Consider the following 25,959-nt stretch of genomic DNA (forward strand, 5'->3'; position numbering starts at 1 on the left):
GCCGAACCACGTTAAATATTGTGTCAGTGTGCTTGGCCCTCCTATAAGCAAATATTAGTACATCACCGGTCGGTATTCCCAACAGATCCTCCCTACTAGTAAACCGGTTTCATTTGACATCTGCTTTAGGATCATGATCGCATAGGATTCGTGACCAGTATCCCCCGCTTTCTCTAGATTTTCCTTCAAAGAAAAATTTCCCAGACAACGAGGTAGAGGACCAGAGAGCTGATTTCGTGAAACATCCAAGATGCGTAAATGTTGTAACAAGCATAACTGAGTAGGAAGCTCACCAGCAAAAAAATTAGCTTTCAGAAAAAGAAAACTCAATGTCGAAAGATTGCCAATCCAATTTGAAATTGGACCCATCAAGTTGTTGTCTGCGATATCCACTGTCACCATGGAAGAGCTGTTATAAAATGCCTTTGTTAATGGACCGCTCCGTTGATTTTTGGATAGATGGACATGTTTTATTGATGGTGGGTTGAAGCAAGATGATAGAGAGCCAGACAAATTGTTCTTAGACAAGTCCAAATATTCAAGGTAGTCAAGCTTGCAGAAATCTCTTGGAAGCGGATCATAAAAATGATTTCTGGACAAATCAATTGCTTTGAGATTTGAGAAATTGCCCATCCATGTTGGAAGAATGCCTGAAAACTGATTGTTGCTGATATGCAGTGCAGCTAAATATATCCCATTGGTAGGTTGAAATCTAATACATGCACCGTAAATTTGTTGCCATCTAGGTAGAGATATCTGAGTAAAGATGAGTTGAAAATTGAAGGAGATATATGTCCACCCAAATTGCTGTTTGATAGCCCCACATACCATGATCTCTTCAACTGCTCTAGTTTTACTTTAGACAATCGATTGTCAGATAAATCTAAAAGTGCTAGAATGCTCATGTTTCCAAAACAAGAAGGAATGCTACCTGTCAGTCCATTCAAAGCCATCCTTAAGATTGACAAATTTGGTAATACCAAACACATATTTCTTGGAACTTGACCATGTATGTTGTTGTTTGATATATCTATGATAATCATATTCGGATTAGGATGGTTTGGCAATTCCAGAGGACCAACAAAGGAGTTCTGCCTCAAATGTAATGCTTCCAAGCTTGTGTTGTTCTCAAGTAACCATGATGGGAACATTCTACTGAAGTTGTTGTTGGAGAGATCAAGGTTTCTCAAGTCATATTGGCTATAGAGAAAGGTGGGAACATCTGTATTGAGTAATTTAGATGTACTATATGACAAGCTGAAAGACATGAGTTGGAACTTTGGAATGAAATTCCGAAAGCCAGCTTGGTCTTCTACTAGAGTGATGTTGTCACACATGAAGAACTTGAGTTTTGAGTGGTTACTGGAGGCCTTGAATGAAAGTGGGACTTGAAAGTGGTTATTTGATAGTGATAAGAACTCAAGGGATATGAGGTTGGTAAAAAGAACAGAGGCAATATTTCCAGTAAATTGGTTTCCGGAAACATAAGTATTTGAAGAGATGACAAGTTTCCCAAACAATCTGGGAGTAAACCCTTCAGATTATTTCCCGAGAGATCTAGCTGCTTTATATTCTTCAATCCATCCAAACAATTTGGGAGTGAACCCTCTAGATTATTTCTGGAGAGTTCTAATTGCTCCAAAATTTTCAATTCACACCAACCTGCACAATTTATCTCGAAATAATTAAAATAATGATGAAAGCATCTTTCATTGATCATGTAATTATAGGCAGGTAGAGAGTTGTTAATTTACCTTGAGTACCATGGAGGTCACATTCACTAGCAGACAAAATTTTAAGAGCAGGCAACGGTATAATATTATGGAGAAAGTTTATTGGGAGAGTAGTGGGATCTAGATACAATTCTTCAAGGTGGTCAAATTGAGGAAAGGCACTGTGAAGTAAGAAAACAATAAAATATATTATACAAAGATACATGGTACAATATTAATATGTTTAATATTTGAGGTGATGCAAGCTAACTCAAACATTCATATTAATTTATATTCATACTAATTTAAAAAAATATTAATATGCTTAATAAAAGGTTTCAACATGATTAATTAGGAATTTAGGCAACTAAACTGTGATTAACCTTGACTTATAGATGTCCCGCTTAAATTACTAGCCTAAGAGAAAGTGATGAAAAAATTCAAATCTAGATAATTTAGCAGTTACCATAAAAGACAGCTGATCCTGTCAACTCATTGTCTGATAGATTCAAAGACTTGAGAGATGAAAGCCTAGTTAGAGATGAAAAAAATGCTATCATTGTAATGATTCCAACTTAGGTCAAGGTTCTGGTTCTCCAATTTCTTCAATCTTAATGACAAGACTTCAAAACCGGCAAGATGATTCTCAAAAGTATATCGAAAACAAATAAACACATAAAAAAGGTTATACAAAAAGGAGAAAAGAAAAAGGTTCAAAACTAGATAATTTAAATGTTGCCTGATCGTGTCGACATATAATTGTATCCTAGATCCAAAGAGTTGAGAGATGAAAGCCCAGTCAAACATGGTAAAATGCTGTCATCATTAAATTCATAATGACTTCGGTCAAGGACATTCAGCTTCCTCAGTTTTGATGATAGGACTTCGAAGCCTGCTTGCAAGAGAAATCTCAAAGTAAAATAATTAACACTAAACACCAGCCATTTTATCAATCTAATCTCAGTACGTATAATATTTCACTCAATAATATGATTATAACAACATAAGCATTGAACCGACCTTGATTCTCATGGCAACCACCTGTTCCATTATGGCTCAGATCAAGACTTTGCAATTCTTTAAAAGGAAGAAGCAAAGAAGCGTTGAGAAACCCAACCCCCCAAGCTCTAAACCCATACACCCCACAGAGTGAGTTCAATCACTCGCCTTGTAGTGTTATCACACTTGGTCCTAGCCCACTCACGTATCCTCTTTACTGTCCATCCAATCTCCCAAGTAAAAGCTATACGGGTCGATGGAAGATTTGATCTCCAAGAGACCAATCCTCTCTTCCTCTAAACACCCGTCACAACGACCGTACCAATCTCCAACCAAAGTGAATAATGTTAGCAGCATCCAAACCCACATTTTTTCCATCGTCATCTTAGATGATTCTATGAAGCACTACGTAGAATATTAAGTGTTGTTTGTCATATGCATTTTGGGTAACAAAAGAGGTCCTATTTATACAACTCTTTAGCTCTCTTCATGCATTGATAAATTGATTTTTTTTTCTCAACTGTGAATGGAAGTGACTTTGACTCCGAGTAAAATTGAACAATTAATGATTTGGTTTTGGTTTTTCCGGTAGCAAAAAACCCATCACCATGCCTCATTTGAAAATATTTCAAAACATTTTCTTTTAGAGTTGTATGATAATACAAGTTATGTACAATTTTCACTAAAAAAAACAAGACTTTAAGGTTATATTATTTTATTTTATTGGCATCAATTGATATGTGGAAGATAAGAAAGCGACTGCTTTTGTACAATTTAAGACTTCACTAAACAATTTGTATAAAACTCATCCCATTTGTTTACTAGAAAGAAATTTTTTTAAGAAAAATTAGTTTTTATAGAAAATAAATCTTTAAAAAATAAATTATTTTTGAATATTTGATAATTTAATAAAAAATAAGTTAAGAAATAGTTTCCATTGTTTTGACTATGTCTTAAAAAATAAGCTCAAAAATAATTTTTAAATTTTTTTCAAGTTTATTTAAAAAAATAGAAACCAAATATGATAGATAAAAAGTTGAAGAATGATGAAATTAAAAAAAATATTATTTCATAAATTATTTCAAATAAAATAAATAACAATACAAAATATGAACCAGATATCATAAATAAAAAATTTCAATTAAAAAATAAAAAATAAAAAATAAGCATCAAAGTTAATATAAAAATCAAATTAAAAACAATTAAAAAAAATATTTCAAAATAAAATATATAAAAATTAAATTGACTAACATGTGAAATCAATATGTTTTAGAACAAAAAATATGTTAAGAATTCAAATATCAACAAAATTAGATTAGAGACTAATTTGTAGTTTTTTACCGATTAATGTTTTTTTTTTCTTAATGAATACTACAAACCCCATGGAATGAGTAAATGGTCCATTGACTTGTTGAATCAGTCAATAAAATAGTTTTAATTACCAATTAACTTTTTATTTTATTTTATTGCTTAATCAGCTTGGGAAAAATATCCAAGTTATTTTTGCAGCATGTGACCTATAGTTATCAGTCAATAAAATTCCAAATTTTATAATTTTTTTTAGTTTTATGGGTACCCCTTACAGCACTACCGGAGAAATTGAGTTAAAGCATGAAATGTGGTGCACGCTGATGTTTTGATTTGTGGGATTTTAACGTGGCAGTAATTTCCTGGTGATTTCCTTATGGAAACTGGTGGTCTCGTCAAGATCATCATTTCAGTTTAGAATGTAAGTCACTTGGAAACTCCAGAAAGAAAGTAGGACAGGACAGAACCATTTGAAGCTGATTTAATTTGCAATTCTTAAAAGAGTGGCGAAGGCTTTTTTTAATTGAAATTAGTTTTGTTGGCATGTAACCTCTTCACTGAACAATTTGCGTAGACCTTACTGAGTGGGAGTCAGTTTAAGTTATTTGGAGGCCACCTTCTGATCATCAATTTTGATTATTAAACACCAGCAAGCAGTAATTTCAAGGTGATTAATTCCTTAAGGAAACTGATTTGATCATATCATTTACTAGTAATTAGGCAACTTACCTGGTTGTGAGAAGGACTGAATGCCATGCTTTTATGCACTATCAGTGTGCGTGAATGGAAACCAGCTAAATGGAAAAGCAGTACTGTGGCAACTACAACTGGGGTGTGAAAATGAATAGAAAACTACAGCAAAGTGTGTGTGTGTGTGTGTATAACATGGAGAAATTGTCAATAATAGCAAAATTACTGTACGACTCTCTCTCTTCTATACAGCACTCATGCAGCACTGTTGTCAAGATAATTTCGAATATATTTAAAAGAATGGTTGCAGTTATTTTTTAATATGTTTTTATTTAAAATATATTAAAATAATATTTTTTATTTTTAAAAAATTATGTTTGATATTGTCATATTAAAATGATTTAAAAATATCTAAAAATATTTTTAAAATATAAAAATAAACAAAACCTTAAAGTGAATGATGATGCTTGACTTGCTGTGTGCCATTCTAAGTTTAAGAGAGAGAAAAGAATATCAAATCTGGTAAAAAAACTCGAGTTAATTTTATCAAGAAATTATTTTAATTTAAAATTTTAAGTTTTTAGGTGAGTTTTTAGAATATGATTTATATTATTATTTAATATATTCTCTCCAATAAAAGTTTTTTAAATTTCAAACTTACACAAATTCATTTTACTTTATATTTAATTTTTATTAAATAAATAAAAATAATAAAATTCGAACTTGTGATCACTTTATTATTAAGGCTCTAACACCAAGTCCAAAAAATCATTTTAACCTAAAATATTAAATTTTTAAATAAAATTTTAAAATATAATCTATATTATTTTTTAACAAACTCATAACTCGATGAACTTAAGATAAAATACAAGAAAAAAATCTATCAACTTCGTTTATATATACATTTTTAGTCTAGAAATTTTGCTTTAAAACGTGGTGTCAGCGGCAGTAATTTCCTGGTATATATAAAAACAAGTATAATTTGTTGAAGAAAATTCAAATTAAAAATATAATTAGCTAAATTTACAAGTAAATGATCAAAATAAAAAAGTTTAGAGTCCAATTAATTAAATTGGAAACTAAATTGGAGAAAAAATTGACATTAATCATATCGTTGTGCAGCAAACTTACTGTGGTATGGCAATCTCTAAGCCTATATCCACTGGAGGGAGATAAGCCTCCATCTCACTGTGTTGGTATTTTTCTAAGTGTTATCGACTCTCAGGCTAACGTACGGAAGGTGTACAAAATAACACTCGCTTAGACAGGCTCTCACAATAGCACTGCTTCTCAAAATTAACGCAAGGGAGACTGATGGAATCTCACAGTATCTTTACTTCTCAACAATAACACGGAGGAGACTGATGGACACTTAAGAGAAGGATAGTCTTAAAAAGTCCTGTAACGTGTTCAATACACTTCTGGCTAGTTGTTGAGTTGATGACTTCAAGGTTGTTTCTGCCACGTATTAAGCCCCTTAAACATGGATTTTTCTTCTCCTTTTCCTTTCCTGCAAGGGCTGTTCCACTGACTCTGCTGCTGCCTTCTCCAGCCCGGTTCCCATCAGAGGCTCTCCCAACTCTTTAAAACACGCACATTCACAGCTCTGCACTTGGTTCAAGGCTATATTGAAATGCAAATCCCGAGTGAATATGGTTGGCTAATTTTAAGTCAACAACAAATTTGGCGATGCAATGTTTTATTCATTCTCCATGTGAAGTTCAATTTATGCCATACTTTTATTTTTTAAGGTGATGTTGAACTTATTACTGACACCATGCTAATGAACAGCTTCAGTAACAAGGATGTGCTCCTAGTCCTCCAAGACTCTGATCGATTAATCAAATCTCAGAGCTGCTGGTGTTTAGTTTTTGTTAAACAAGCAAGTAATTGGGAAGCTCATTTGTACAGCTCAAAAGGCCCTTGGTGATAGTTGTTGATGTGACAGTGACAGAGAATCTACGGTTTTCTGTTAACGAATATTTTGAAGAGGGACCAATCGAGGAACAAACGATCCATTAATCACGTCAATTTAGGCCTCTTCATACACAGGAGAAACATGGTAATTGATAGCTCATTCAATACATAAAACCGAACAGATTTTTTACCCTTATGTTCCCATGAATCCCATCCTTCAACTTGCAGCATTTCTATTGCCATTTGAAATTGCATGTAATTGTAATTCAAGGTCATGGTTATTCCACTCTTTATTGCCTAGCTTCATCACCTTCGTCTCTTCGATCTCCTCCTTCAATTCCTTATCCTTCCCCCAGAGAACCGCGTAGAGCCCAGCGACGATCAAGATCGACCCTACAGCACTAAAAATCAATCACATATCAATTAGTCCTTCCTTGTTGCTACAAAAGATTAAGCACACAAGAACAATGATATGTGTAAAATAAGTGGAGTTAAGCATGTGCATACGTTCCGACATATATCTTCTCATGAAGCAATGCCCAACTCAAAACAGCTACTATAACAAGCAACAAGGGACTGAAGACTGAGACGTAGAGTGCTCCTTTTCTTTGAATACTCCATGAAGTGAGGGAAAACGCTAGTGCGGAACACACGATTCCCTGAAATTGTGAAGGAAAAAGATACCATAATTTAAACAGGCATAGAAGTACAAGAATTGGCTCAAAAGCATGAGAATTTAAAGCCAAAATAAGTTGGCATAATTCCTTAGCCAAGTTGATTAATCCTATGTTAACTTGTAAGGGAACATACCGCATACAGAGCTGCAATAAGCCTGCCAGGAGATCGCAATGACCACTCGGATACTTTGTGATTGGCACCGATGCCGATTACTACACATTCAATGCTGCCCATGAAACACATCAATAAGGTGCATGTGTAAGGAGCTGGAAACTTCAAGCTCACTTTCGCCTGCGCAAATCATCAAGAAATTAAACTCTTTTTAAACCATGAAGTGGCATGACCAGACCAATCTGAAAACTTTCGAGAAGCTAAGATTTCTTACTTGGACGGTGAACCATATTGCCCAAGAAATAGCACTAGCAATTATACATAAGGATCCCAGGACGAAGTTCGATTTCTTGTTGGTGGTGCTATTTCCGGTACTATCTGCATAGTTCCAATGAATACTTGACTCACCTATATTGATCATGTGACCATGGTAGAATGACAACAACATGGCTCCTCCTACACATACTATTGTCCCTAAAAGCTTTGCTTGCCCTGATGCCTTCTTTATTCCCACTGATTCCTGTCTGCAAAATATTGAAGAAAAAAACATTAACAAAAGAAGAAACATACCGAATGTGGTCTAATTTGCAAGAAAAATACAGAAAAATGAGACTACCCCAGTACCTGAAAAGAACTGCAAGAATGAAAGTCACTGCAGGGAGTATGTTGGTCAATGCACATCCAATTGTGGGGGTGGAATTTTCTAGCCCAATAAAGTAAAAAACCTGGTTTCCAGTTACACTGCATGTCTTAGAAAATTAGATGTATTTCCAGGAATACATGTTATTGGCAGATAGAACTATCAGAGAGCAGTAATTACTCACCCTGTAAGAGAACATATGAAAATCTGAAGCAGCAAAGACATGGTGATCTTGGGTCTAGTTCTCCTGCACCAAAAAAAAAAGACAAATTAAATAATTTCTAACTGTTTAAAACTAATTATAATTAGCTTCATAAAGTTAGGTTACTTGACCACCTTTGCAATGATCCCTTTGCTTATTTCTTTTAACAATAAATCATTTCACGTGCTTCATTGATCAAGAACTTACAGTTCAAAAGAAATAAGCAAAGGGGGTCATCATAGCAAAGATTTTCCATCAAGCAACAATAGTAGCATGATAGTTCAATATTTCTGCATGCCAGCCTCAATTGGTGGGTTCTACTGTTTTGACTGCGAGATAAGAATAGCAAGAAAGTGCGCCCTATCATAATTAACTTATTGATTATCATTAATACCAGAGAGATTGATGATAAAATTAAAGAATTGAGAAAGGTGGAGCTAGGAAGTGGAACAACTGGGATGAACTCAAGTTAATAGTTAATAGCCTAGCTTTAAGTGAAAAAAAACTTGATTTTTTTCCATATATATATATATATTTTGATATTGTTTCTAGATTTTTTTGTTTTTTAAAAAAAGAGGATTAATCTAGATCAATCCATCCAATTCATGATTAATAACCTCGTTGTAAGTGAAAAAATTTAATTTTTTTTCAAAAAAATATATATTATTTCTGGATTTTTTTAAAAAAAAAAAGAAGATTAATCTAGATTAACCCATCCAATTCATAGTTAATAGCCCATTTATATGTGAAAAAACCTGATTTTTTTTCCAATATATATATATATATTGTTTTTAAATTATTTTAAAAAAAAATTAATCTAGATTAACTGATGTAATTCATAGTTAATAGCCTAGTTGTAAGTGAACAACCTGATTTTTTTAAAATATATATATATATATATATATATATATATTATTTTTAAATATTTTTTTCTAAAAAAAATTATTTAGATTGACCCTATATTATTTCTGAAAAAAAAATTATCTATATTAACTCATCCAATTCATGAGGGAAGCATTAAGCCAAGTTGATGTCCTGAATTTAAATATTTATTTTTTAAAAAAAAATTATCTAGATTAACCCATCCAATTCAAGAGAAAGCATTAAGCCAAGTTGATGTCCTGAATTAAAACTTAATTGACGGCCAGTCCATGTGCTTTGGAAATTGTTCGATAATGGATACTAAAAAATAAGATGCAAATAATCTAAAGCTCGTAGCTTTGACAAGAGTCGCAACACTTTTTCCTTAATAGCAATTTCAATTTAATAAAAATGCTTCATTTTTATTGAGGTACATGATCAATAAAGTAAATTGGGATATGATCAATAAAATAAATTAATTAATAGGCACCTGATTTTCTTTTTCTGCACTAGAAAATTTCAACATCTACTCAAAAGAATGTGTTTGCTTGCATCAAGATTTTTTATTTTTATTTTTTCGAGAGTTAATTTTGAAATTTGATTGGCCACGAATGAGCCAATGGAATTACATGCAGCCTTAATATAGCTAGGCTGTCCTAAAGCACTTAATTAATACTGTGAACACTGGCAGCTAAGTATATGCATGAGATCATGCAATTAAATGCAAAGCTGCTGCTTTATAGTGTCTCTGTTAGACCTTTAGATGATTAAAGAAAGAAGAAGCTGAAGCTTGCTCCTTTCATTTATAAGGTCATTTGTGAAGGCAGGCAAAAGGTAGTTGGCGCCTTATGGCAGAAATAGACAAGCGGCAGCCATGCGTAAGCCATGGCCTGTGTACCAGTAGCATAGATACCAACATTCCAAATCCAACATAAATTTTTTCAGCAGCATGATTTTTATTTGTATAATTTGTACTGACAATAAATAAATTACTGTATATATAATCTTCAATTCCATACTTTTGGGAAAAGAAAAAACAACTGATCGAGGAATGTAATGGCTTAATTTTCTATATAGCATGCAAGATTAGAAATTTCGAGAGTCCTCTAAATTTGATTGGCAAAAGATGCGCTCCTCCAAAACACCAGCCCCACTTACCAAGTTCAAAGAAAAAGAAATAATGCCACGAAAAACCAGTTAAAACAAACAAAAAAGCTTAAAAAAACTTACCACTCAAAGAAATAAGCAAAGGGGACCATTGCAATGGTGGCAAAGATTTGCCTATAACCAACAAGAACAAGTGGTTTCATGCCTGAATCCATTGCAAGCTTTGATGTAATATTCATGCCTGCATAGCCAAACTGGACTATAGCCATAGCCAAGAATGGCAAAACATCTGCCATATCCATTGCAAGTTTCTTGACTCCCTTCAAGAATGCTACTAAGCTAGCTAGCTAGTGGTGCTTTATATAGAAAGGGAGAGGGGGGGGAGGGGGGTTGTCAGGGAAGCGATGATATAAGAGAATGCAAGAATAGAGCTAGCTAGAGCACAAAAGATTTGGAGTACAGAGAGTTAAATCTCAACAGAAAGTGAAAGAAAATAAATAAGGAGAGGGGAAATATCTTAGAGCATGAGAAAAAGAGAGAAACGGTTCAGGATTTTCTTGCAACACTTGTGCTTTTGCATGAACTATAACGGCTTCCAGTTTTGTCTTGCGCTGGAGCCATTTGCCAGCTCAATTTTGGCAGCCAAATTGCATTTTGCATTCTTTGCCGTTTTAGCATAACAACAAGTGGGACCGACTGCCCCCTTTGTGGGTCGGAATGTAGGAACATCGGAACATCGGAAAAAATTTAGCAGTAATTAGCATTGCCTAGAGATTATGGAGGATGACAACTTTTATATTATATAATCGAGTTTATATACTTAATTGACGTTAAGCTCATTAAAAAAAAAAAACGGTCATAATAACAAGAAAAAATAAAATTTATGACCTATAAAATAAATATTTTCATCTAAAATTTATCTTTTCTACTTGTAATTGAATATTATATAATCGATTTTATATACGTAATTGACGTTAAGCTCATTTTTTAAAAAAAAAAAAAAAGAAGAAGAAGAAAGAAACGGACATAATAAGAAAAAATAAAATTTGTGACCTATAAAATAAATATTTTCATCTAAAATTTATCTTTTCTACTTGTAATTGTCTATTGTTTTTTTCAATAAGCATCAAAAATTAACTGATAAAATGTTTTCATATACACCCTAAGATTGTAATTACAACTCATCAATCAAAGAATATTTGGTTAAGCATAGGTAAGCCTATATCAATGGCTACTCCGATCCCCTTCCTAGTAGACATGAAGTATAGTTATCAAATTCTATCATGTTTTTGGTAATTTGCTAATTTGAGGTATAACTTATATTGAATTTTGTACTAAACTAGTTTTTTTTAAATCAATGTTATTTTAGTTATTTTAAAAAATTATTTTGGTTAAAAAATTGAATTTATCAACACAAGACTCTGGTCTTGTATCTTGTTAAACCCCTGTCCTTGTCTTATAAGTTATAAGATCTAAAAAATTACTCTAAAAAATTTCTTTGGTTCATCATAATGTTTAAAGGGTCTTAGAAGATAAAGGGGATATCCATTAAATTACATGAAAAACCTAAAATTATTAGAATTCAAATTTGCTTTAATTAAAAATAAATTAGTGAATATACAATGATAAAATCAAAATTCTATACATAATGAAAATCATAAATAAAACTAAATTGAGTTGCAATATTAAAAAAACTATATATAAAAAAAACATTGGTAGCTCATGGTGTGGCTAGGAGCAATTGTTATTCAAGAACATAAACTCAATTAATTTCTAGTTAATATTAACATGACTTCAAGCCATACAATGATCAAATCAAAACTCTATACATAATGAAAATTATAAATAAAACTAAATTGAGTTGCAATAGTAAAAAAACTATATATATATATATATAAAAAAACACATTTCTAGCTCATTGTATTTGAGATCTTCATAACTTAGAAGCCAAGAGAGTCCCTTTTTTTATAATTTATGAATAAATTAATGATAATTGAGAAATTTGTAGTCCTCATTGCATCATTCATATATAACAACCTAAAATGTGATATATAATTACCCATAAATAAAAAATGAACAGTATTTTCTATATCCATGAGTCCATCATCAATATTTCTATAAATTGTGCGTATGGCACAACCATATAGCATAGCATGATACAGTAACCAACATGGTCGTCATTTTAGCCTACAACAGCATACTAATTTCTTCATTGATGATGAGTCTCCTTCTACATGAAAAAACCTTCAACATCTAGTCACTTGTCAAAATTAGATCTCATCTTTCACCATATAAAGATAATTAAGATACTAATTCGAACATAAAAAAAAAAAAATTATATGTCACACAAGTTCTAGCCACAAAAAAACAGGAGCAATATTCATAGCTAGAGCATGTTAGGTCAGACTATACAATTTCTAGCCAACACATACACAAGTTATACCTAGATACGCAATCCCTGCAACTTAATTTTGTTTTTCTCTTTTCATACTATATTATATCCTTCTAATCAAAATTTCTCATGTTCATACAGTGAAGTTGTTTTTCAAGAACAATCCAGGCCATATATACAAAAGTTTACATTTAAATCATCACTCCACTAACCCAGAACGGTTAGAACGTGGTCATAAAAAAACTCACATTATTTCTGAAGTTTTTTCACAACTTCACTAGCATGGTATACAAATTTACTCTCTTTTTTTTAATTTTAATCTTAAGAAAATATTTAAAAGAAATCTATACATCAACACGTAAAAATACATCTTTAAAAACACTTTAAAAATCCAAGTCGGTGTATGGATTTCTGGATATGTGTGCATTAAAATCCATTTGCTCATGATATGGCTAAAACTTTTTTCACGTTTGATTGATATTGGAAGAAGAACATCAAGGAAATCGGTGATTTTGGGCCAGGGGCTCAAGGACTTGGTAACTGCTGCTTAGCTCTCCTCACACACTGGGTGTGGATTTAAAATGTGATGATAGATTCACAACAGTCATGGAAGAAATTCATATAAAAAAAAAAATAAGTATCTCATTATCTAATTGAAGGGACTTACAAGCACCCATTGGTATATGAGAAATTCATTTTTCTTGTGGGCTACAATCTCTAGGCCCTCCTCCTATCTCCGTGTTTAATTTAAAACTTTTCCACATAGTTTCACTCCAAAGCCTTGAAGCCCATATAGAAATATTTGTGGGTGCATGGCGATATAAAATCATTGAAGGTGCATGCGCTTACATTGATTTTAAAAGCTCATGCCCGAAAATTTGTTCATAAAAAAATCCTTTTTAAAGTGCTTGTAGTATGCTAAAAACAAAATTGAGGTGTGAAAATTGAGTTTGGCTGAACCAAAATAAATAATATATATAGTATATTAGACCGAGCTGTTATATTTGATATCAATCAATTTTATTGGCTATCCGGTTATGCCAATGAAATCGTCAAACTTCTTAAAAGGGATGATTTATAATATTTTACATCAATTAATAGGGAATAATAGCTAACCTTATTAGTAGTACTGGTTATCAATATGTTATACGTGTTTTGGGATCTATGGGCTGTCAGAAACAAAAACCGTGAGATATGGAAGTCAGGTTAGACCAAGCCAAAACAAATAATATACAACATGTTGAGCCGAGCTGCTATATATTTAGTAATCCCCAACACTCTATTCAGATTTTATTAGAAAAAAAAACTAAAAAAAGGACTAAATTGAACAATTGGCCATTATTTTATATTGTTACTAGATTTTGAACTTTTAAATCATATGTGAAAATGTACTATACTAAAAGGATAGCAATTGATGTCTATTTAGTTTGGAATCACATATTTAATATTGGCACACAAAATATTTTGTAGATGGATTTATAGATTAGATAAATAAAACGAAGTATAAGAACAAGGTGTTCTAACAAAAAAATTTATAATTTTTAATATAATTGTTAAATCATATTTAAATTTTATTAGAAAGTATCAAGGTTCAATTTTATTAAAGGATAAGTTAGATGCATAATCAATCAATGATGTACTTGTAATAAGCTTAAAGATATTTTTTTGAATTTTTAGTTATTTTTACTGTTATTTTTGAATTTTAATTAATTTTAGTGTTTTTAAGCTTTGTGGTGTTATTTCTCAATTTACTTTGCGTAAAATATGTTACTACTTCTCTACTTTTATGGTTTCAAATTTTCGATCTTTGTTTTCGTAATAAAACAAAACATAGTGAGAGAACATAAGATCGTGATAAGGATAGCATTTTGTCGAGCAAATTACCATTCAATCCCTTGTTAATCGTAATTACAAGTTAGTCCTTCATACTTGATAGCCTATAACTAAGCTCTCACTTTTGATCGACCCGTGACCTTGTTTTATCAGAAAGTTCGTTGGTTTTTTCCTAAATTTCAAGGCATCCTTTGACAATCGAAGTTCTCAGAGAAAAAGAACATGATAAGGGCTTAGAGAAAACCCAAGGTATTTTAATAAGATTGTCAACAAAGAGTCAAAGAAGAGTCAAAGGATTAATCTATAGAGTTATGGTCAACAAAGAGTCAAAGGATTAATCTATAGAGTTATCAAACATTGAGGACTATACTGTATTTTTTAAGATATAGGGACTAAAGAATAGTTTTGCATTACAGAAAGAATCAACACAAAACAAAAGGTGACCTCAATCTCCCCCCTTTAAATAGTAAAGAATCCAAAGAGTTTAAAAGACCGCTTTCGTTTCACTTTGGGCTACTTTCTTACTTCACTAGCTATGATCTCTCACTGTCCGCTTCTCCCTCTACCTCTCTCACACTTTCTTCTTCTTCTTCCATTGTTTTTCACTTCAGTTGCTTCTCAATGCAAGAATCCACCAATTATCTTCAACTTTGGAGACTCCAACTCTGACACTGGAGGACTCGTTGCTGGACTTGGCTTCCCTGTCAATCTCCCTAATGGCCGTACATTCTTTCATAGATCAACTGGTAGATTATCTGATGGAAGGCTCCTGATTGACTTCCTTTGTAAGTGCCTCACACCCCCCACTTTTCTTTCTTCTTCTTTTTATTGATCAAAGTATGAATATCAAATTGCCTTCCTTGATCATGGGGTCAAGTCGTGATTTTGATCATGTGTAGTGCTGTTGTTATTAGATTTGATTTGATTAAGTGGGGTCCAAAGATTTAATTTTCCCTGTCTCTAGTTGATGTCATCCACAAATTTCTCTGTTCGTTAGTTGTCACAGTACTATGCCCCAGAAATGCATGTACCTGTCTTGATGTTAGTTGTCACGGTACTATAATGCCCCAGAAATGCATGTACCTGTCTTGAAATTATACTTTTTGGCTGGATTTGCCCTTGAATTCAGCTATTTTGGCTGGTATCTTTTACAGTCTTATTTACCTTTCACTTTTAACAAATCAATGTGAATAGCATGAACTTATCGCAGACTGTGAAATGTGAACAAATAATGTATGGCAGCATATGATTAGATCAAGTCTTGTACCTGAATCAATATGGAATTAATGTACGCTTAAGCTCTAAAAGCCTAGTATAGTGAGTGACCATAGCTTAATTAGCCATAACACAGTTGTCTTTGCAAGCACATTGGTAAAGCGACCTAGTATTGTCTCAAGATTCAAATCTCACTTGCACATCAGTAGAGCATAAAATGATCTAATTCCCAGTGCCCATTTGCCCATTCTGACAGGTTAACAGGTGCATGTACCAAAGTGTTAAGCTTTATTGTATTTTATTCTTTTAATGCAGGTCAAAGCTTGAATGCTAGCTTTCTAAGCCCATACCTGGACTCACTGGGGGGGTCCGGGTTCACAAATGGTGCCAACTTTGCAGTTGTCGGGTCTTCTACTCTCCCTAAATATGTACCCTTCTCGTTGAACATTCAACTAATGCAGTTCCTTCATTTCAAAGCTCGCACTCTTGAACTTGTCACTGCTGGTATTGTTTAATTTTCTCCTACTAGTCAAAGAATTATATGTTAGTTTTCTGCTTTCAATAGCTTTTGATGACTACCAAAGTCAAGATATGATATAGTTTTGACATTTGAAATTAATGGGGATTTCATGGTTGTGGTGAACTGGGGATTCAACATTGTAGGCAATGAGATCAAATGATTGTGTGAGTCCTGGCTTTGGACCTTCAATTTTAATTGATGGGCGGCAAGATTGAATTGCCAATAACTTTTTTATGTATGATCTGATGTCTGTGGTTCGTCATTCCTGGAATTTTTATCGTGCCTAATCATGAAGCTTACAGATTCCTATGATCAATATATAAATGGTTGTTATTAGGCTTCCAGAAGCATAAGGCCTAGCCTTTGATGTGCTCATATCGACCTCGAAGATACTTTAGTAATAATGAAATCATGATGGAAGATAATGTATTTCCAGCTTATGAAGTGTTCAGGGAATCGGCAACTTACACTATTTAATTGGCCTTTAGGTTTTGGAAATTTCATCACCGATGAAGGGCTCCGAAATGCGCTTTACATTATTGACATTGGTCAAAATGACATTGCTGATTCATTCTCCAAAAAACTGTCTTATGCACAAGTAACCAAAAGGATTCCCTCCGTCATTTTAGAGATTGGAAATGCTGTGAAGGTGAGTTTAGAAATCTGAGAAAGCTTGGTAACTACACCCCCATGTATTGGTTTCTTGACTAAGAATATATTGAATAGGTTTTGTACAATCAAGGAGGCAGAAAATTTTGGATACATAACACTGGACCACTAGGCTGTCTCCCTCAAAAGCTTTCGCTAGTTCAGAAGAAGGATCTAGATCCAATTGGATGTATTTCAGATTACAACAGGGCAGCAGGATTGTTCAATGAAGGACTGCGTAGATTATGTGAAAGGATGGGGTCTCAATTGTCCGGAGCAACTATAGTCTATGTAGATATCTACTCAATCAAATACGATCTCATTGCCAACTCCTCCAAATATGGTAAGAAAAACCTTCTAATTGCATCGCGTTGAATTTTTTCTCTCTTTTTTTAAGAACATTCTGTATGTTTTTTTTATATTATGCTGACTGTGAAACAACAAGAGACATGAAGCACGCATATATTATTCCTCATGTATTCGGATTCCAAAACTCCTTACCGTTTGCTTGCTGATCTATAAAAGATACATTGCAGGCATATATTGATCCATAGTTTACTTGCTCGATCAAATGCTTGAACTGCTAGTTCATGCAATTTCATATCATAACTAGAGTTTCCATATAATGAAATAATAGTTATGCAGGTTCTTGAACTAAATGTATTGCTCTGATCAATCATTTGGCAATGCAGGTTTTTCGAGTCCATTGATGGCATGTTGCGGTTCTGGAGGACCTCCGTACAACTATGATATAAGAGTAACATGCAGTCAGCCTGGCTATCAGGTCTGCGACGAAGGATCCCGATATGTAAGTTGGGATGGAATCCATTACACTGAAGCAGCTAATTCGATCATAGCCTCCAAAGTGCTGTCAATGGCTCACTCTTCACCGAGCATTCCATTTGATTTCTTCTGCCGCAATTGAACAGCATCCAAGAAGGATGGTATCTCCATATAAGCTATTTTCTCTGTAGTTTTATTTCCTTGGACAATAGCACCAAACAAAAGTATGGTGCAGCCTGTGATAGAGAAGATTTCACTTTTGTCGAAAGAGGGTTGTAATTGTAAACATGCCACCATGAAAAACTGGCTATTGGCCTTCTAATAAGGAATCGGGAGGATTAGCTTTGTTCTCTCATATATTTCCTATCTTGAATCTTCTCCAAGAACCACAAGTAATTCTCCTGCAATCTCTCTATCCTCCTGGCGAAGTACACAGCAATTCTTGAAAATAATGAAAAACAGTGGTACTTTTGGCTGATTTTCTGCCATAATTCTTAAAGAAATTGGATGGGGCAGCACTAGCCTTGGTAAACATGCAGGATCATTAAGATGCTTGCAAAAAGATGAGATAAAGAAAACAAGTTGTTTAAGAGGGTGTTGAAGCACCCACAGTTCAGAGAATAAGCAAAAAGGAATCTGTGATTACAAATATTTTTTTCAAGGCAAATATATTTTGTGGGTGTGAACATAATTTTTGACATGATATTGTTTACCATGGCAAGAAAATGAGCAATGATGACTTATCATCCTCATATGTAGCTTTAGTTGCCATGTTGACATCGGAGAGCCGGCTTCTCATTCTTTTATTTTAAAATAATAAAAAATCATTTAAAAACTATTATCAAGTTAGATACGCAAGCTAGATTTATTTTATATCCATATTTGTTTTTCTTGTTAAACATGTTTCTATTATTTTTGTACCTTTTTTTGTCTTGAGACATTAAACAATCCCACATTTTCCACAAGATTTTATTTTTAATGAATTGAGACCATTAATGAAAAAATCACACACGCACATAATATCTAAACCGCGCTTCAGGTTATAAGTTTTTTTTCAAAAATTATCAAATGTATAAGCTATTTTGATGCATTTTTTTTTTATATAAAAAATTTAAAATATAAATCAAAAAATATATGTAAATATCTAATGAAATAAATTCATAATCATCTATGTAAATAAACACACAAAAAATCATTAACAATAAAAAAAAATTGAGAAATTAAGAGATGAATATAGATTAAAATATTTAATTACACAAAATGAGATATTTACCTAATTATATTTATTGAACTTATTTATTTAAATTGATAAAAGATAAATTCACTCCTAAAAAGCTAAAAAGCCTGTAACTTAAAACATAAATACAAATAAAATTAACTGAATAAATTCACACCTTAAAAAACATATTATGTAAGGCCAAAACATCATAAATATTTTTTTTAAATAAATATTTTTTTATTTTTAGAAATAAATTTCATTTATATAAAACTAAAAAAAATATATATTAATTAAAATAATATCTTGAAAAATAAAAAATAATCACCAAAATAATATTAAAAAAAATAATAATACAAAACGATAAGATTGTACTAAGCTGAATCTCCAACAAATTAAATATAGAAAGATGAGACAAGTAAAAAGAATCCATTACACAAAAGAATTGAAAAAAATAAGAGTGAAAATAAAAAAAAAATTAAATAGAGAGTATATAAAAAAATCAATTGGAATGTTAAATTGAATTGAAAAATAGTTTTAATAAAACCAAAAAATTAAAAAATAAGGGTCAAATTAGAAAAAATACAAAAAAACTTTGATTAAACGATGAAATTGAAAGTAAAAAAAAAATAACTAAAAAGCTGATAAAAAAATTAAAAAATTAAAAATAAAGATCAAAATTAAAAACAAAATATATGAGAAATTATGATTGAAGGACTACATTAAAACATAAAAATGAAATAGAAAATTAAAAAAAAAAAAACCAATCATACACTTTACCTGGAGAAGAGAAAAAAAATAAAAAGATGACCATCAATTATAATTTAACCACCATACATGACACGCATCATACCATGTGGAAGAGGATATGGAAGGGCATTTACAAAAATAATAGAAGGTCAAGTTTAACTATCAAATGGTGTCTCACGCGCCATCTAAACAACATGAATGCCTATACGTCAATAATTTTTTTCATTAAAAAAATTTAAAAATTAATATAAAAATACAAAAACACCCCATAACCGTAGTAATTATCCGAAAACCATGTGAAAGTACAAAAATACCCCTAAATACAAAGCTTTTTTTTTTTGTCTTTTCAAACACCAAATACATAAATAATTGAAAAAAAAACATTTGTGCAACAACCCCACAATTTTTTGAACTTGGATAAAGAAGTATTTTTACTTGTTTAGAAGTTTATAGAAAGTTAAAAAAAAAAAACTTGACAGTTCTAAAACTTGTTGATTTTAAGATAGAAACATATTTTTATTGTGTAAAAAAATAAAATATAAAAACCTAAACACCCCGAACAATTTTTTAATAATTTTATTACAATAATATACAATAAACTATATATCTAGTATTACAGTCAAGCGCTTTAGAGTTTGTTAATGTATATACACACACTCACGATAACAATAAATCAATTTTGCATATCAAGACTGTTTTTTTTTTTAATTATTAAAAGAACTTACTGAACTGTGATTTGGCAAATCCCGTTTCGGTTCAAATAGGAAAAAACTTGATTCCGTTGTAACAATATTTTCTTCCTTTTTTAATTATCTATAAAATCTTAAAAGAGAAACCCTTGGCATTTCTTTCTTTAATCAACATTCATGCATTTAGATTAAATCCAATTTTTCAATCTAGTACATAAGGGAAGATAATGTCTCGTTAATCATCATATTAAACTCGTATTATGAAATTATCATTCTTCAAATTTGTCTAATGAATAATTAAGTAAAATAAATTATCCATAATGCTAATTGAAAGGTCCAAAATCAAGAAATTAAAAAAGAAAAAGAAAAAAAAAGCAGTAAGCAGACCACCCACCGACACATAACATGCTTTTTGGGGTTATTTTTTTTTAATTATGATCCAACCAAAACAGTTCAAACCAATATCATTAACCTAGAAGAGAACAAAAACTTTGGTGACTCGGCCATTTAACCGGTCCGAGTTGATAGTCAAGACCAGAATTTACAAGAGATCCTACAAAAATCAGCCTAACCCGGTAAAACTTGGCTAGTTAAACTGCTGGGTCGATCAAAATTGGCCCCACACGTCAAATTCACTTCACGACATATCTGTCACTTATCATCTTAACTAACTCCCTGTACACACTGAAAGCAATTGCTTTGGGATGGCAAAGGGTTAGGCAGAGTCGGATTTTTTACACTCAACTCATTACCATCACAACCCGCACCTAGTTGGGTCGGGTCACATCAAGGGTTTTTCTCATTTGTCTGCATACCCGACTTGACCCCATTATCTTTACCTTTTTCTGGAAAAAAAATATCTTTTTTTTAGAGCCTCGCAAAATCACATCCTAATAATCTTATTTATCTAGCTAATAATTTTCTATTTTATATTTAAAAACTAATATTTTAGAAACATTTTGAAACTCGAGCCAACCTATATTTTCAAACAAGTTAAATTTTTTTAATTAAAAATTAATTTTTTTATATTTTAAATTGTTTTAATATATTAATCTCAAAAATAATTATGAAGAAATAAAAATAATATTTTAATATATTTGAATAAAAAAATATTTTAAAATACAATTCAACCACATTTCTAAATAATCTATTCATATTACTTAAAAATATTACATCATATCGTGAAATGTAAAATATACAAGTAATTTATAAAAATTAACAAATTTTTAGTGATTAATATAATGAAGTATTCAAAATATTTTGTGTTTAGAAATTATGCGTGTATTTTGATTATGTGATTATTATTTGTTAAATGATTTTATACCATGTAATTCAAAATATATATATATATATATGTATGTATGTATGTATGTATATAAACTTACATAATGTACTTACATGGTATTTTATATAAAAAAATTATAAACACTAATATGAACTTATAAATATAAATTAAACTTTAATTATAAAGTTAAGTTAAAAATCTAGATTGATTTTTACAAGAATTGCAACATAATATTGTAAAAATATTTATTATGTATACGAAAAAAACAAAGAGAAGAATTTATGTAATTTATTTAGAAAAATTTAGTTTAATAGGGTTTATAATAATTATATTTTTCTTTTAAAAAACTAAAAGGAAACACGCCCCTCCTACTACTAGACCAAAACCTCATTTGCAATCGGGTGAGATTTTTATTTGTACTCGATGTAAGTGAAATTGGATCGGATTTTTTTTTTATCTAATCTGTTTCGACTTTATCAAACCAAATAAAAAACAGATCCTATAGAGTTGGGTGATATTAAGATCATGCGGGTCGGGTCGGAAGAAATTGTCAGCAGTCATAACCATCACTTCGTCCTGTGGACCCCCATGTTATTTCGAAGCTTTTTGTCAATTTTAATCATCAAATTTATCGACTTTCACTGTTTTTGGCATCTGGGCACCATCAAAATCTAACCATTTTTGCCATCTGGGTACTTCCCTTCCTTGCTCTTCGATGCTGTCCCGTTTGATTCCATATAGAACTTATTCTTCAACCTTTGCTGCAGTATCTCAAATTTCCCATTTTCACGTCTTGGACAAATACGCATAGCTCGAAAGATATTTGATGATTTGCAAGACAAAACAGTTACTTCTTGGAATGCAATTATGGCCGGTTACTTTCAAAACAAACGGCCGCGTGAAGCCCGGAAACTGTTTGATAAAATGCCTGAGACAAATACGATTTCATGGAATGGATTGGTTTCTGGTTACGTTCAGAATGGAATGATTTCTGAAGCGAGAAAAGTTTTTGATAAAATGCCTGAGAGGAATGTGGTTTCGTGGACAGCGATGATTAGAGGTTACGTGCAAGAGGGATTGATAGAGGAGGCTGAATTGTTGTTTTGGAGAATGCCGGAAAGGAATGTTGTTTCTTGGACTGTGATATTAGGTGGTTTGATTGAAGATGGCCGTGTCGATGAGGCTAGACAACTTTTTGATATGATGCCCGTGAAGGATGTTGTTGCTAGCACTAATATGATTGATGGATTGTGTTCAGAAGGAAGGTTGATTGAAGCAAGAGAAATTTTTGATGAGATGCCTCAAAGGAATGTGGTTGCTTGGACTTCTATGATCAGCGGGTACGCAATGAATAGTAAGGTGGATGTGGCTAGGAAGTTGTTTGAAGTGATGCCGGATAAGAATGAGGTGAAATGGACAGCGATGTTGACGGGGTATACGAGGAGTGGTAGGATTAATGAGGCTGCTGAGCTTTTTAAGGAAATGCCTGTGAAACCGGTTGCTGCTTGTAATGAGATGATTATGGGGTTTGGGCTGGATGGGGAGGTGGAGAAAGCGAGGTTGGTGTTTGATCAAATGAGGGAGAAGGATGACGGGACATGTAGCACGATGATTAAGATTTATGAGAGAAAAGGATTTGAATTTGAAGCACTTGCTTTATTTAGTTTGATGCAAAGAGAAGGGGTTAGGCCAAGTTTCCCGTCCGTCATAAGTGTTCTTTCTGCTTGTGGTAGCTTGGCAAGTCTTGATCATGGTAGACAGGTTCATTCACAGTTGGTAAGATCCCACTTTGATTTAGACATATACGTTTCTTCAGTTTTGATCACGATGTATATCAAGTGTGGTGATCTTGTGACAGGAAAAAGGGTGTTTGATAGGTTCTCTTCAAAGGATATTGTCATGTGGAATTCCATTAATTCTGGTTATGCGCAGCATGGTTTTGGAGAGAAAGCTTTAGAAGTTTTCCATGACATGTTCTCTTCAAGCATTGCACCGGATGAAATTACCTTTATTGGAGTTCTGTCAGCATGTAGTTACACTGGGGAGGTTAAAGAAGGGCTTGAAATTTTTGAGTCAATGAAATCTAAATATCAAGTGGATCAAAAAACTGAACATTATGCTTGCATGGTTGATCTACTTGGCCGAGCAGGGAAGCTAAATGAGGCAATGAATTTGATTGAAAATATGCCTGTGGAAGCAGATGCTATTGTTTGGGGTGCTTTATTAGGTGCATGCAGAACCCATAAGAATTTGGATTTGGCAGAAATTGCAGCAAAGAAACTTCTACAGCTTGAACCTAACAATGCTGGGCCTTACATCCTTCTATCAAACCTTTATGCGTCCCAAACTAGGTGGAAAGATGTTATAGAATTGAGAAAAACAATGAGGGCGAGGAATTTGAGAAAATCGCCTGGTTGTAGTTGGATTGAAGTGGACAAGAAAGTGCAAATATTCAGTGGGGGAGATAGCACAAGCCATCCTGAGCATGAAATGATATTGAAAAAGTTGGGAAAATTAGGTGCTTTGTTAAGGGAAGCTGGATATTGTCCTGATGGTAGCTTTGTGATGCATGATGTTGATGAAGAAGAGAAGGTGCACAGCTTACGGGATCACAGTGAGAAATTGGCTGTTGCATATGGACTTCTGAAAGTGCCAGAAGGAATGCCTATTCGAGTGATGAAAAATCTTCGAGTCTGTGGGGATTGCCATTCAACAATTAAATTAATAGCTCAAGTAACTGGGAGACAAATAATTTTGAGGGATACTAATAGATTCCATCTCTTTAAGGATGGCTTGTGTTCTTGCAGTGACTAATGGTAATTACAAGCACGTAATTACTGGACGGATGCAGCTTTGGCTGTGGCTTTTGATGCCAAGATCAAGATGGCAACATTTCTTAGGCTCGTCCATAGATTTTGGTGCCAAAAGATGTGGTATGGTGCAATCCTGAATTCAGATGCTAATGTCAACTATATTTCATATGAATGCTGATGAATAAACCAGCAACATCCTGACCGGAGCTCATAAAAGCCATAATGAAGTCCAAAGACGTAGTCATACATACCATTTTCTCCAGAAGAGCAGAAAAAATTGAAGGAAAAACAATTTCAGAAGCTTTACACTTTAATTATCAAAGTCACGGATGTTGATGCATTGTTGCATCCTTCAAAGCTTAGAGCAAATCTCCACGTCCCCAGGCTTTGTGCTAGTGGAGGAACGATGGAATGCCTGTGCCTATTTCCTCACATTTGCAGTATTCAGTACATAAAGCACTGTCCTCCAATCAGCTAAATCAATAATTTATCAATGGAAGTTTGCAAGAAATAGAGTGCGGACAAGCAACCGCAAAGGATTGAAAAGCAGATGCTCTACAGTTAGTTCTGGAGTATGGCTTGTTGAGGGAGAAACTTCCAGCTTTTGTAGCATGCTAAATTCTTACATTAACATTCTAACTAAGAAAGGTGTCATGTTTTACTTGGTTTAAGTATTTTTTTTATATAAAATGTTTATTATTCCAACCAATTCAAGTGACGAGCTTCAAGTACTTCACATGTCCACTATCCCATGTACCAACATCTCCAGACACCTCTGCAGGTAATAAACACACTTTGTCTCTAGATCCAGGAGTAAAATTTATCTCAGGTGCTTGGGATACAAACTATTGTTGATTGACTTTTATAGGGAATTAAGAGTTCATATATCTGGTGTGAGTTTTGTATGTCTTTTTTGTAACTTTGAAGTGGTTTTTGCTGCAATAGCATAATTAAGTGACTTTTGCACTTGAGCCAGAATAATAGAAATGCATTGCACGCGAACATAATTTCACAGAATATGTCAATGCTTGGATGCTTGATTGTTTATCAGTAGTGTTATCTGAGATGATGGCTATAAAGTGGAAATAAACCCTAATCCATCTTTTAATAACTAGATGACCTCGAAAATGAAAGATTCATCAATGTAAAAACAACAATATTACAAGAAAAAAAAGAAGCAAAATTAAAGCCGACCCAACTGAACATACATGCAACCTTTTATTCAACACACACGACTGCTCTAACTCTGCTGCATCACATGTTTCATGCATCTTGAAAATACTACTCTGAAGCATATCATATCCCATGCACTGTGTTTGACCTCCACAGTCAATACAAGGTAAGGTTCAGATCTAATTCTTCTTTCTTCTCCTTTCCACATTCCTTTTTTGAGGAACTTGGTTGAGATATGGGAGTGGATTCCAACCCTGGCTCCTCAAAATCTTCTAGTTGAAACTTTGGAGTCCATACAGGTGCGTGGGCTTTCTTTGCCTTCTTTGCTATCTTACATGCCTCCTGTTCTCGCAAACAGGTTCTCGAATACATGCGAGCATCTCTAAGCCTTCTTATTATTGCGAAGAACTTCTCAAT

The 25,959-nt window shown here is 32.8% G+C and overlaps 4 protein-coding genes across 4 annotated transcripts in view; 2 read left to right on the forward strand and 2 right to left on the reverse strand.

Moving 5' to 3' along the window:
• LOC105135685 (probable LRR receptor-like serine/threonine-protein kinase At4g36180) overlaps positions 1–3,040 on the reverse strand; it is a 12,264-nt gene extending 9,224 nt beyond the window's left edge. Inside the window, exon 1 of the mRNA XM_011040686.1 lies at positions 3,034–3,040. The gene's annotated coding sequence lies outside the window, so the exon portion shown is untranslated. The remainder of the gene's footprint in view (positions 1–3,033) is intronic.
• A 3,729-nt stretch (positions 3,041–6,769) lies between these two features.
• UMAMIT25 (nodulin MtN21 /EamA-like transporter family protein) lies at positions 6,770–10,527 on the reverse strand. Its single transcript, XM_011040687.1, has 7 exons — positions 10,349–10,527; positions 8,240–8,302; positions 8,040–8,156; positions 7,690–7,939; positions 7,437–7,595; positions 7,134–7,285; positions 6,770–7,027 (listed from the first exon to the last, which is right to left on the reverse strand). Exons 1-7 carry the CDS (start codon positions 10,525–10,527, stop codon positions 6,844–6,846), a joined length of 1,104 nt encoding a protein of 367 aa, XP_011038989.1. The 3' UTR covers positions 6,770–6,843.
• Positions 10,528–14,924: 4,397 nt separating this feature from the next.
• Positions 14,925–17,982, forward strand: LOC105135687 (GDSL-like Lipase/Acylhydrolase superfamily protein). The gene is made up of 5 exons (XM_011040688.1): positions 14,925–15,235; positions 15,981–16,169; positions 16,674–16,834; positions 16,912–17,176; positions 17,526–17,982. The coding sequence occupies exons 1-5, from the start codon at positions 14,986–14,988 to the stop codon at positions 17,756–17,758; spliced, it is 1,098 nt and encodes a 365-aa protein (XP_011038990.1). The 5' UTR covers positions 14,925–14,985; the 3' UTR covers positions 17,759–17,982.
• A 4,106-nt stretch (positions 17,983–22,088) lies between these two features.
• On the forward strand, positions 22,089–25,534 carry LOC105135688 (pentatricopeptide repeat-containing protein At1g56690, mitochondrial-like). The gene is given in 2 exon segments (XM_011040689.1): positions 22,089–22,335; positions 22,338–25,534. Coding segments are annotated over 2 exon segments (2,097 nt in total). The 5' UTR covers positions 22,089–22,271; the 3' UTR covers positions 24,371–25,534.
• The last annotated feature ends 425 nt before the right edge of the window (positions 25,535–25,959 follow it).

This window comes from Populus euphratica, unplaced genomic scaffold (genome assembly GCF_000495115.2).
Source record: "Populus euphratica unplaced genomic scaffold, PopEup_1.0 scaffold271.1, whole genome shotgun sequence".
Taxonomy (NCBI): Eukaryota; Viridiplantae; Streptophyta; class Magnoliopsida; order Malpighiales; family Salicaceae; genus Populus; species Populus euphratica.

Coding starts and splice junctions, on each gene's coding strand:
- UMAMIT25 (XM_011040687.1), bottom strand. CDS start 10,527: ATGGATATGGCAGATGTTTTGCCATTCTTGGCTATGGCTATAGTCCAG. Junction 8,303..10,348: donor TTTGCTTATTTCTTTGAGTG/GTAAGTTTTTTT, acceptor TTTTTGGTGCAG/GAGAACTAGACCCAAGATCA. Junction 7,028..7,133: donor GAGAAGATATATGTCGGAAC/GTATGCACATGC, acceptor ATTGATTTTTAG/TGCTGTAGGGTCGATCTTGA.
- LOC105135687 (XM_011040688.1), top strand. CDS start 14,986: ATGATCTCTCACTGTCCGCTTCTCCCTCTACCTCTCTCACACTTTCTT. Junction 15,236..15,980: donor GCTCCTGATTGACTTCCTTT/GTAAGTGCCTCA, acceptor CTTTTAATGCAG/GTCAAAGCTTGAATGCTAGC. Junction 16,835..16,911: donor AGATTGGAAATGCTGTGAAG/GTGAGTTTAGAA, acceptor TATATTGAATAG/GTTTTGTACAATCAAGGAGG.